The sequence below is a fragment of the Parambassis ranga genome, chromosome 12, assembly GCF_900634625.1.
Source record: "Parambassis ranga chromosome 12, fParRan2.1, whole genome shotgun sequence".
Classification (NCBI taxonomy): domain Eukaryota; kingdom Metazoa; phylum Chordata; class Actinopteri; family Ambassidae; genus Parambassis; species Parambassis ranga.
Window position 1 is genome coordinate 16,951,848 of NC_041032.1, and position 11,134 is coordinate 16,962,981.

At 47.3% G+C, this 11,134-nt stretch overlaps 2 protein-coding genes and 3 non-coding genes across 5 annotated transcripts; all 5 read right to left on the reverse strand.

Annotated features, from left to right (window-relative positions):
* Window positions 1-491: 491 nt before the first annotated feature.
* nkx6.1 (NK6 homeobox 1) lies at window positions 492-2,964 on the reverse strand. The gene is made up of 3 exons (XM_028418270.1): window positions 2,090-2,964; window positions 1,841-2,013; window positions 492-926 (listed from the first exon to the last, which is right to left on the reverse strand). Exons 1-3 carry the CDS (start codon window positions 2,652-2,654, stop codon window positions 681-683), a joined length of 984 nt encoding a protein of 327 aa, XP_028274071.1. The 5' UTR covers window positions 2,655-2,964; the 3' UTR covers window positions 492-680.
* A 2,747-nt stretch (window positions 2,965-5,711) lies between these two features.
* On the reverse strand, window positions 5,712-8,151 carry rpl17 (ribosomal protein L17). Its single transcript, XM_028417738.1, has 7 exons — window positions 8,085-8,151; window positions 7,606-7,655; window positions 7,389-7,429; window positions 6,828-6,962; window positions 6,556-6,654; window positions 6,033-6,224; window positions 5,712-5,855 (listed from the first exon to the last, which is right to left on the reverse strand). Exons 2-7 carry the CDS (start codon window positions 7,643-7,645, stop codon window positions 5,808-5,810), a joined length of 555 nt encoding a protein of 184 aa, XP_028273539.1. The 5' UTR covers window positions 7,646-7,655; window positions 8,085-8,151; the 3' UTR covers window positions 5,712-5,807.
* Window positions 5,925-5,992, reverse strand: LOC114444265 (small nucleolar RNA SNORD58). The gene has a single exon (XR_003671541.1). It is a non-coding gene; the product is annotated as a small nucleolar RNA SNORD58 (small nucleolar RNA).
* Window positions 6,720-6,786, reverse strand: LOC114444266 (small nucleolar RNA SNORD58). The gene has a single exon (XR_003671542.1). It is a non-coding gene; the product is annotated as a small nucleolar RNA SNORD58 (small nucleolar RNA).
* On the reverse strand, window positions 7,494-7,563 carry LOC114444263 (small nucleolar RNA SNORD58). Its single transcript, XR_003671540.1, has one exon. It is a non-coding gene; the product is annotated as a small nucleolar RNA SNORD58 (small nucleolar RNA).
* Window positions 8,152-11,134: the final 2,983 nt, after the last annotated feature.

The following is an 11,134-nucleotide window of genomic DNA, read 5'->3' on the forward strand; positions in this document are numbered from 1 at the left end:
CTGTGGACTAAACTCATCTGTATATTTCAGAGCTTGATTTAACGCTGCAGATCACGAAGTCCGTACGAACCATAACAACTATAATTATTATTATTATTATTATTATTATTATTATTATTATTATAGAGAGGCTGAGGTTTGATGAACCAATAGAACAAATATTAAATTATGTTCACACTCCCGTTTGATCATTTTTAAACTGTGCTGAGAAATAAACCATGAACCGAGCCACAGCTGGAGCCATCAGCAGCCGAACCTTTGGACAAACCCTGATTATGTACGACCCGACTGTGACGTCATTAAGTCAATAATAATAATAATAATGATAATAATAATAATGACGTGTTAGAAGCAAGTTATTTTTTATTAAATAAAAGTGCATTACATGAACCTGCGGGATACACAACTGCGCAGGCGCAACTCACAAATTAAAACATAAATAAAAATGTGTGCGAGCAAAGAATTCCGCCAGTGTGTGTGTGTGTGTGTGTATGTACAGGTGGTGCGTTCAGGGTCTCCTCATTGACCAGGAGGCCTTCACGGACCGCGGTGATCTCAGTGAAAAACACTTAACTTATTCACAGCAGGTTCGCTTCTGTTCTCACGGTTCTATTTACACGTCCTGTTCGCCGGGCTTCGGCTGAGCGACCTGCAGGAGTTCGCTCTCTGCGCTCCTCGGATTAGGAGCTGTCGGCCTCTGCCGCGTGCAGCAGCAGCGCGGAGCCCGGTTTGTGTTTCTTCAGCAGCTGTGTGATCTTCTCGTCGTCAGAGTTCGGGTCCAGCGGTTTGTTGTAGTCGTCGTCCTCGTCCTCGATGTCCGACGTCCCCTTCAGCCGCTCCGTCTCTGAGTCCTGCTTCTTCTTGGCCGAGGCCATCTCCGCCGCGTGCTTCTTCCGCCACTTGGTCCGTCTGTTCTGGAACCACACCTGACACACACACACACACACACACACACACACACGGTCAGGTCTCTGACTCGGTGTTTAAATGTCTGGAATAATACAGTGATTATTTATTCTCATTCACAGAGTTCGTCCAGATTAACCCGCCTCATTAATCTGAAGATTACAGCATCATTTTATAAAACATTTACAGGGTTAATGAAATGTAAAGATTTCATTTTTAGTGCAGAAAAAAACTTATTTTGTTGTTGTTGTTGTTATTATTATTATTATTATCAGGCTCGCGGTCAGAACCGAACAAATGACTGAACTTTGCCAAATGCACATATTTATATTCATGTGTTTTATTTAGCTCTAAACATTAAATTCATTTGATTTAAGGATAATCTGAGTTCATCTCTGCTTTCTGACGCTTCCCCACAGAAACATGAAGATTATTTACTTAATTTTATTTTAATTTAATAGTTTTAATTTAATTTAATCTTAGTTTTATCTTATTTCATGTTAATTATTATTATATGTTCTTTGTATGCACCAATCACTAAGGCAAATTCCTAGTAATGTGAACCCCCTTCACTTACATGGCAATAAACACGATTCTGATTCTGATAATCTACGCAGTAAACTGCTGTAAATATAAATATAAATATTTTAATTCTATGGAAAATGTTTTTATAGAAGAATAAAATATAAAATAATTAATTTAGTCCTCACGAACATAAGAACATCCACCGTGAAATGAATTAAATATAATAACATACATATATAAAGATATTTCCTCCACTCTTCACCGCCTTTTTATCTAAACTATTTTTAGTTTAAATAAATAAATGTTATTTTAATAACTTTAACATTTGGTCCGTGTGATAAACACGCTGTAAATCAGACAGATGTTTTCAGATGTTTCATCTGGAACACTCGGAACTCGGACTCATTACCTTGACCTGGCTCTCCGTCATGCCCAGGCTGTAGGCCAGCCGGGCGCGCTCCGGTCCCGCCAGGTACTTGGTCTGTTCGAAAGTTTTTTCCAGCGCGAAGATCTGCTGCCCGGAGAAGGTGGGCCGCGTGTGCTTCCGCTTGCCGTCTTTGTCCAGTAAGACGGATCCCTGGTCTGAAACAGAAACACAGACAGTGAGGATCCGTCCGGGCTCACCGGGACCTGACTACACTCTGAGGCCGTGTCTTACTGGAGCACGCGAACCGGGCGTCCCTCCAGTGCGGGCTCTGCATGACCCCCGGCCAGAAGATCGGCGTCCTGCCCGGGAGGTCCGCCAGGGGCTTCGGGTACCGGGCCACCGCCACCGCCGCCGCGCCGGGGCTGAAGTAAAGTCCTGGAGGCGGCGGGGGGCTGAGGCTGCTGAACCGGGGCAGTCCTGACAGAATCCCGGCCGAGGAGGAGGCTGCGGCGGCCGCCACGGCCACGGCGGCGGTGGTCCCGGCCGAGGACGCCGTGGGCCGGTTCAGGATGTCGTTAATTCCGTGCGGGGTGGCGGAGGAGCACTGCTGCGGGGAGCCGAGCCCCGAGGACAGCCCCGCGGAGCTCTTGATCCCCGGGGAGGACACGGCCATGCCGCCCGGGTTCGGGGAGGTGGTGGCCGGGGAAGTGGAGGAGTTGGGTCCGGTGGAGGAGAGCGGGTAGGCCGGGTACAGCGGGGTCTTCATCTCGGCCATGCTGTGCAGAGCCGCCAGAGGAGGGGGGCTGAGGAGGAAGGCGCTCTGTCGGGACCCGTCCATCTGACCCACCGCTAACATCACCGGGAGCACGGAGCGGGACTCACACACCGAACTACACCAGCAGCCGCTCCTCTCCGGACTCCATCCCACAACAATCCACACGGGCTTCCAGCAGGCGGGTTCCTGTCAGCCGCTCCGGGTCCGGGTGTCGGCGGGGCGGGACGCTCTCCACGCGGGCCAACAAGTTGTGTGAGGTGATGGGAGCGGATCATCAAACTTTCACAGGAGGACACACACAGCTGGACCGGCCCGGATTGGGTGACCCGGCCGTGACGTCAGAGGTCTGGCTGCAGGGGCCTCCTGATTGGCGGAGCGGCGCGGCTCAGATCTGAAGGAAACGAGGAGAGAATTTAAAGGTCAACAGGCAGATTATTAATCTGCAGATTAGCCATGAAAATAAACTACAGATTAAATGTAAACAAATAAAAATATTCACATAAAAAGTAAACAAAGCATCAGGGGTTTGAAGCAGCTGAAACAAAGTGTTTTAATGTCTTCTTATAAACCGGCAGCTACTGCGGGAATATGAGTAAAAACAGTAAATGAGTGAATCTTCAGATTAGCTCAGATTATCTTCATCAGATTTTCCTGTTTGATGATAAAATGCTTTGAATGCATTGGAACAGTTATATTTCTTCTGGCTTCAGAGGAATAAACGTCGTCTCTGCGTCTCTGGCAGGTTCTGGAGAATCTCTGCATCATGTGACCGAGCGGGCGGAACCGGCGGTTTATTTCTGCTGAACACTTCATTAAAGCTTCAATTATTTCTGCCAATAATACAGTTTAAACCGTCACCGTGTGTGTGTGTGTGTGTGTGTCAGACATTTACTTCTGCTTCACCTTTGAGCTCGTCTCCGCGGTGACGTCAAAAGTTTTTTAATTTAAATGTTTAACTAATTCACATTTTATTATAATAATAAATAAAATTATTAAAACAATAAAATGTGAAAGCTTCCATTCCGAGGTGATCACATGACCTGAGGCAGAGGCGGGGATTGGCCTGTGAGGCCCTCAGAGTGTCAGAGCAATGAAATAATTATTATCAATACATAAAAGTATTGATAAAAAAATTTACATTTTATCCCGAGAAAAGATCATTTTTAATCTGTTTTCTTGGGACAAATTCTACATTTTTAAAATTCATTTGAATTAAAGAAGTGTCTGTCTGATATTTAAACACCTCTTTACACAGATGGATCAGTGATAGTTATTAAGACAGACTGATTGGGAGGACTGGATGCGTTCATGCGGCAGCAGCATTTTATGATCAATCAGTTAACTGATGGATTGATAACTTGATGCCATGAGTCTGAGTCTGAAGTTTGTTCACATCATAACCATCATAACTCTGCAGCTGTCAGATGATCAGAGAAGAGACAGAACAAGATGATCACTCACCGTGAAGATCTTTGTGACTGAAAACCTCACAGCAGACATCATGCAGCAGCTTCACCCCGCTGAAGCACATGTACACTGGTGCAGTGGCGCCACCCTGTGGTCAAAGTGTGGTAGCTGAACACTTGTCAGACACCACATCCACAACTCTCAGGACCGTGACCAAGGTGGAGAAGACCCAAAACCAAGACCAGTGGAACAGTTCACAGAACGCAGTGGACAACAACATCAAGTTCACACAGGGGACACCGGGGACAACCATCTGGCCTTCTTGGACTGCAGAGTCCACACTGAGGAGGACAGAGAGGACAGATGGTCTAAAGAGGAGTCAGTGAAGCCTCTGTGTTCAGCTGGAAGAACCTTCCCTTATCAGAGGAGGCCTCAGACATCATCTTTCTACCACATACAGCAGCTTCCATCCCAGGAAGCTTCACTCCAAGTCACATGATCACAGCAAGGACCATGGACTGTCCACCTGTCCCCCACCACAGCCCCCTGTAGGCTCACAGTGGTTAGACACAGCAGACACAGTCAGACCAGGTCAGTATGGAGACATTAGAGCCCCCCCCCCTCCAGCTCCTCCACCACATATAAACCGTGTTTCCCACCAAACAGAACTGATGGAGCTGATGGAGACGTCTTCAAGAGGACTCTACAAGTCCAGATGCTCCAACCTTCTGAACGAAGACCTGAGGACTGAGACTCTTCATCGACACGTCTGTGGCAGCAGAGGATCAGTGAGCTGCATGCAGTGACAGACCTCACACAGTTTGATCTGCTCCTGTGGATGTAGACGAGCTAATCAATAGGGTTATTGACATGGAAACATTTGATGTATTTATGATACAAACATGGACTCCTGCATGCTACCTGTGCAGTATTCAGTGTCTCAGTGCTGTGAAGAACATTCATAACTCTAAAGCATTTCAACAGGAACCGTCGGAGAAACTATTTAGATTTTCATCATTTAAATCGTTTATATTTTAAATCATCATAACCGTTCTCAGAAATCTGCATCCCTGCGTTTCCTCCGATGTCTAAAGACGTTTGCGTTTCTGACAGTTTGACTTTAGTAAAGTTAAACTGACCACAAACCCATGTGAGTCCAGATGATACGGTGAGAGAAAAACCAGCTTTTGGTTCATCTGTGTGTTCTACACAGTGAACCGACAAGTCTCAGAACCACTTAGATCAATGGTCTGCAGCATGTAAATGATTCTGAACCATGATCAGCTGAATCCTGAACAGTGCACAGAGCAGAGCTCGAGGGAAGCTTCGGTCAACAGGATTTAAAGTTCGGTCTGTAGCTTTCAAGCAGACCTGTTGAACCAGCTCGGAGCCTCTCACCCATAACATCCCGTCTGCCTCCAGACCTGCATGTAGTCCTGCAGTCTGACCAACCCCAGGTTTACCGTTTGTCTTTAAGACAACTACCCAACATGTCTGACGTAGTGCTGCCTGTTTGTTACCTCCTCTGCAGACCATCAGCAGGACGGTCCCCCCACTGAGCCGGGTCCTGCTCAAGGTTTCTTCCTGACAGTTCACCTTCATGAGCTTGCTCAGGGGTCAGACTCTGGTCTCTGTAGACAGTCCTGACTGCAACACTACACCGAGTTAAATCCAGGACGTGAACCCCCCCTGACAGTGTGGTGAAACCCTTAGACCACAGATTCTGTCAAGTTTTTAAAGCAGATCAAACATTTTATTGTGAAAAGTCTCCATGAGAGGAAATCAGGCGGAGTCGTGTTTGTAGTAAGTCAAGCTGTTTATTTGTGTTTACTCGCGTGCCATCAGTTTCTGCTTCTTCAGCTTCTTCTGTGAAACCTGCAGGACAGAGAGAGCTCAGCGTTATTAAACCGTCAGCCACAGGGGGCGCTGCAGAGCAGGCCTTCAGTCGCTCAGATTATAACAGTTTGTTTTCATGGGTCATCCAAAGGTGTCCTAAGAGGTCATCACAGCAACCAGTCACATGATTAACCCCCGAGCGGCGCGTGCCCCCACCTTTTTCTTCTGGGCGACCTCCTCCTCTGGTTTGGGGACGATCTGCTCCTTCTCCGTCAGGATCATCTCGATGTGGCACGGAGAGCTCATGTAGGGGTTGATGCGGCCGTGAGCGCGGTACGTACGCCTCCTCATCTTGGGGGCCTTGTTGACCTGGATGTGCTCGATAACCAGAGAGTCCACATCCAGACCCTGAAAGCACAGAGGGTTCAGAAACAGTGTCCTGGTGCTCTCAGCTGACACAGATCAGCTGATCAATCAGATCCCATCTTTTATTTTGGTGGATTTAACTCATGTGCTGAACTTCACTTTATAACCTGGCACCTGATTCACACGTGACACGAGGATCTAACATTTGTTCATATAGCACAAAAGCAGCAGCACACCGACTTTGACCAAGTCCACCCGGCCTGAAGACCATGTCCCAGTTCTTGAATAACCCCATGGACAGTTTAGGGTGTGAAGGCTGTGTTTAATGGGCACCACTGCGCCATCATCAGGCGGCTGGAGCTCAGTGACTCACCTTCAGCTCAGCGTTGCTCTCAGCATTTTTGAGCATGTGCAGGAGGAACTCGGCGCTCTTCTTGGGCCAGCGTCCCTGCGTCCAGTCGAACTGTTTGGCCTGAAAATGACACAGTGTTTAGAAGAAGTGACCTCCCCCCTCCTCTCTGTTTATTATTGTTTACTTCTGCTCAGATTTAAAAAGTCGTTTCATCTTTAATCCAAAGGTGTCCTAAGATGGTCATCAGCGCAGCTTTAAAGGAACAGGAACACAGAGCGCCACACCGAGCTCACCTGAGCGCAGCGTCCTACACCACCGTTGTAGCGACGGAAGGGGACACACTGGCGCTTGACGATGACGTCCCTCAGGTACTTGTTGGCCTTGCGGATGTGCATGCCTTTGATGGCCTGGGCTGTCTCACGGGTGTTCTGTTGGACATACAGACACGATGAATCAACAATAGATTCAGACTGAACACAGAACTCCAACGGTGCTACAGCTCTGCTCGCTCATCCACAAATCCACACATTCAAAGTGTTGACGTGCTGTTCTCAGCTTCAGGATCCTGACAGAAACCGTCTGTGTTCACAGCTGTGGAGGGACTGATACTCGGCTCTGAAGAGTATCAATGTCAGGCTCTGTGATCACAAACTACAACTACAGACGAGTTCAGCTGCTGCAGAGCTGAGAACAGCAAGTCCACGTCATGGTTCTGAAGCTTCCTCAGAGCTTCTCATGGACAGTTCATAGGATTCTTCCCTCATATAGAAGCTAATATAAAATGCATGAATCGTCATGTTAAGGAACCAAAACCCAACGACACACGTGGACTCTCCTGAGCATCATGATCTCACCTTGAAGTGAACCCGGAGGTTGGAGCCCCTCGACTTGCATGCTGAAACAGAGGAAAACCTTTAAACATCCTCCTCTCTGTGACACGGACTGAGGTCAAACTTCAGGCAGCTCAGATCATTCAATGATTGTTTTCATCTTTAATCCAAAGGTGTCCTAAGATGGTCATCACAGCAGCCTGCTAACCCCTGACCCACATTCAGTCCCCCGGGTACTCACATTTAGTCGGGTTCTCGGGGTCGAGAGAGTAGCGGACCATTTTCAGAGATCTGGAAGAAGAACGAGAAGTTCGGTGTCAAACGTGTCTGGACGGGACCCTCACGACTCCTGCTAGCTGTTAGCATTAGCTCGCACTAGCTTACAGAACGTTACAGCTTTAAACACCCAGAATATCACCGACCACCAGCCGTCCATGTTCAAATGAGCCACAGAGAACAGAGAACAGCCGCTGCGGCTCATTGAAACAGACACTTTTACACTCAGACAACATGGCGGACCGCAGCGTTAGCCTCCAGACCGGCATCCGCACAAACACCGACATAAAAACAAAAGTAACGGCAACATACACACAAATCTAACAACTTGACACACATCCACACACAATCCACCAAATCCAGCAGATTAGAATAAAGGATGACACAGATTTAATGCAGATTGAAGACAGATTCAGGTCTTCATAAACAGGACTGAGCTCCTACCTCTGAGGCCGCGGAAGGAAGAGGAAGAGCTGGCGCCTGCGCACTTCTTCTTCTCTTCCCTGCTGCGTTCACCGCCCCCTGCCGGCGGGGAGGAGGAAGAGGAGGGGGAGGAAGGCGCGCTGTGAGTGCAGACAGCAGGGGGGGGGGGGTGTTTAACCCTTCACTGACAGGCTGTGATAACAGCACCTACTTCCTGTTGACTGTTCGACAGCACATATTCAGATGTTTTAACCTTTCTGTATTTTGTGTTTTTACATTTTTAATTCGTGTATGCATGGAAGTCTGCACACTGGGACCTCATGGATCATCTATGACAGCGGTCCCCAACCTTTTTTGCACCACGGACCGGTATCATGTAAAACAATACTTTCACGGACCGGCACAGAAAAAAAACAAAAAAAACAAAGTGCATAAACAGACAACTTACTCTGATGCTTAATTAGTGGGAGCCTTTGAGCTTTCTCAGCAATGAGGCGGTCCCATCTGGGGATAATGGGAGACATGACACCCGAAGTGTGTTTCTTATGTCCAGTCCACTCCGTAATTTTGTTTTGGCCGTCATTAATTGCTTCAGTCGTTCTTGTTCATGTTTTCTTCCATGGCGTGTCTTTTAATGCAGGGTGCTCGGTCTCGCAGTTTTGAAGGCTTCGTTGCCTCATTTGCGAGTCTGTCGCCACATCACTCAGAGCGGACTTGGTGTGTGAGAATCACCTGTTGCAATAAATCCGTATTTTAAATAGGACTCCTGATATAGTCTTTTAAATGCAGGTTTCTTTTTCTTTGAAGGGGTAGGCTCCTCTTCTTCTGTCTCCTCGTTAGGCCTTTTCCCCTTTCCGAAGAAGCTCTCCAAAGACGTTTGTTTTTTATTTATTTTTGCTGCTTGTGGGCTTAATTTTGGGGCCGTATCCCGTGACCGAGACAAGCGTCTGGGCAGGTGCTTAAAGGCACAGGCGGATGAATCTGATCGATTTATAAATGAAACAGCTGTCAGACTCAGATAATGAATAATATATGTTTTGCTCAGTCTTTCTGTGCGGCCCGGTACCAAATGACCCACGGACCGGTACCGGTCCCCGGCCCGGTGGTTGGGGACCACTGATCTATGATTCCATCTGTTCTTTATTCAGATTGAGGAGTTGTCAGAGATCAGCTGTTCTCTGGTCTCAGCTCTGAAGTCCAGCCCAGCCTGCAGGATCCAGCAGCTGCTGGACCTTGTGCAGAGTCCAGATTGTCGCCTGTAGGGTCGGAGGGGTGGAGTCAGCCGACATTCAAAGTGTTGATTGTCATGTGCACAGTATAGAAACTGGCTTCCTGTACAGTGAAACTCTTACTTTGCTGAATGCCATAAAGGTTGAAGAAGTCAAAATAACTTGCGAAAGAGGAATCTGAAGAGCAAAAAGATGCAAATAAGTGCACAAAATATAAACTATGGAAGATCACCTGCGTAATATCACTAAGATCAGGAGCATCCTCTCTCAGAGAGATGCTGAAAAGCTCATCCAGGCTTTTGTCACTTCAAGACTGGACTACTGCAACTCTTTATTGTCAGGATGTCCACATTCCTCCATCAACAGTCTGCAGCTGATCCAGAAGCAGCAGCTAGAGTTCTGACAGGAAGCAGCCAAAGGATCATATCTCTCCTGTCCTAGCGTCTCTTCACTGGCTCCCAGTGGACTCAAGAATACACTTGAAGATCCTTCTTCTAACCTACAAGGCTCTTCATGGACTTGCTCCATTGTATCTGCAGGACCTGATTGTACCATATGTTCCTAATAGGACACTCAGATCTCTGAGTGCAGGTTTACTAGTAGTTCCTAGGATTCATAGAAGTAGAATGGGAGGACGAGCTTTCAGCTATCAGGCACCGCTACTATGGAACCAGTTACCAATCTGGGTCCGAGAGGCAGACACTGCCTCCACCTTTAAGACTAGACTTAAACTTTTCTGTTTAGTAAGGCGTACAGTTAGCCTTAGACCTAGTGTGTAGCACAGCTATGCTGCTCTAGGCCTACGCTGTCGGGGCACAAACATGATCCACTGAGCAGTTTCCCTCTGACCTCTCCTCCACTCTCCTTAGTCTGGATCATACTGGTCATATCGTCTCATAATCTGTGTTCACTGTCTTCCTGTAGGTTTGTGCCTCGCTCTCTCTCTCTCTTTGCAGGTCTCAGACCATCCTTTCTCTCAGCTGTAGCACATGCAGTTATATATAGCTCCACTTACTTCGTTTATATTTTTATGTGGACTTATTTTGCATTTTTCTTCTTTTTGTAAATTATTCTATTTTTTGTTGGTCCCTTTGTCCCTTTCAGTGTGAGCAGCAAAGAAAGACTTTCTGGAAGTCTGCTGCCTTCTGATTGGCTGTGTCCTTCATGCTTTGGACCTGTCTTCATGCTGACCTGAGCTGTGGCAGTGCTGAGTCCTTTCACCCCGACTTCGAACATCAGCGTTAAACCTGATTGTTGTGTTTTACATTGTTATTGCAGTCGTGTACGTTTTATTCACTTTCTATTAACCAGCTCAGAGCGTCGTTATGTCCGACAGAGCTTCATGGATGGTGTCTATATATAAATATATATGAATAAACCACCAGTGTTCATGTAAACAGTGTTTCCCACATTCATCCTGCAGCAGAGCTGACAGTAACCACACACACCAGCAGCTAAAGCCTCTGATTGGTTTATTTGGTCGTCTGTGTGTTACTGTGAGACGTGGAGCTACATGAAGACCCAGTGTGCGCTCCGACAGTGAGTCATGCACAACATCACACTGTAAATAAGTCGAAGCTGCGGCGTAGAAAAATAAAGATATTATTTACATCAGACCGTTTCCTCTGGAGCTGAACAAGTTCACACAGCCGGCTGTAGGGGGCGCTGCATCCGTGGCATGAAGGAGTCCTGTGTTCAGTCCATGTGTCCACATGGCTGTTCAACATGTCAGCCTCAGTGTCCCACTGCTACACACACAGACACACAACTGATCGCACAACAGGAGCAACAACCTCAAGCTGCTTCATCACTGTCGGTCAGACCCCGTCCTCCTCTTCAGTC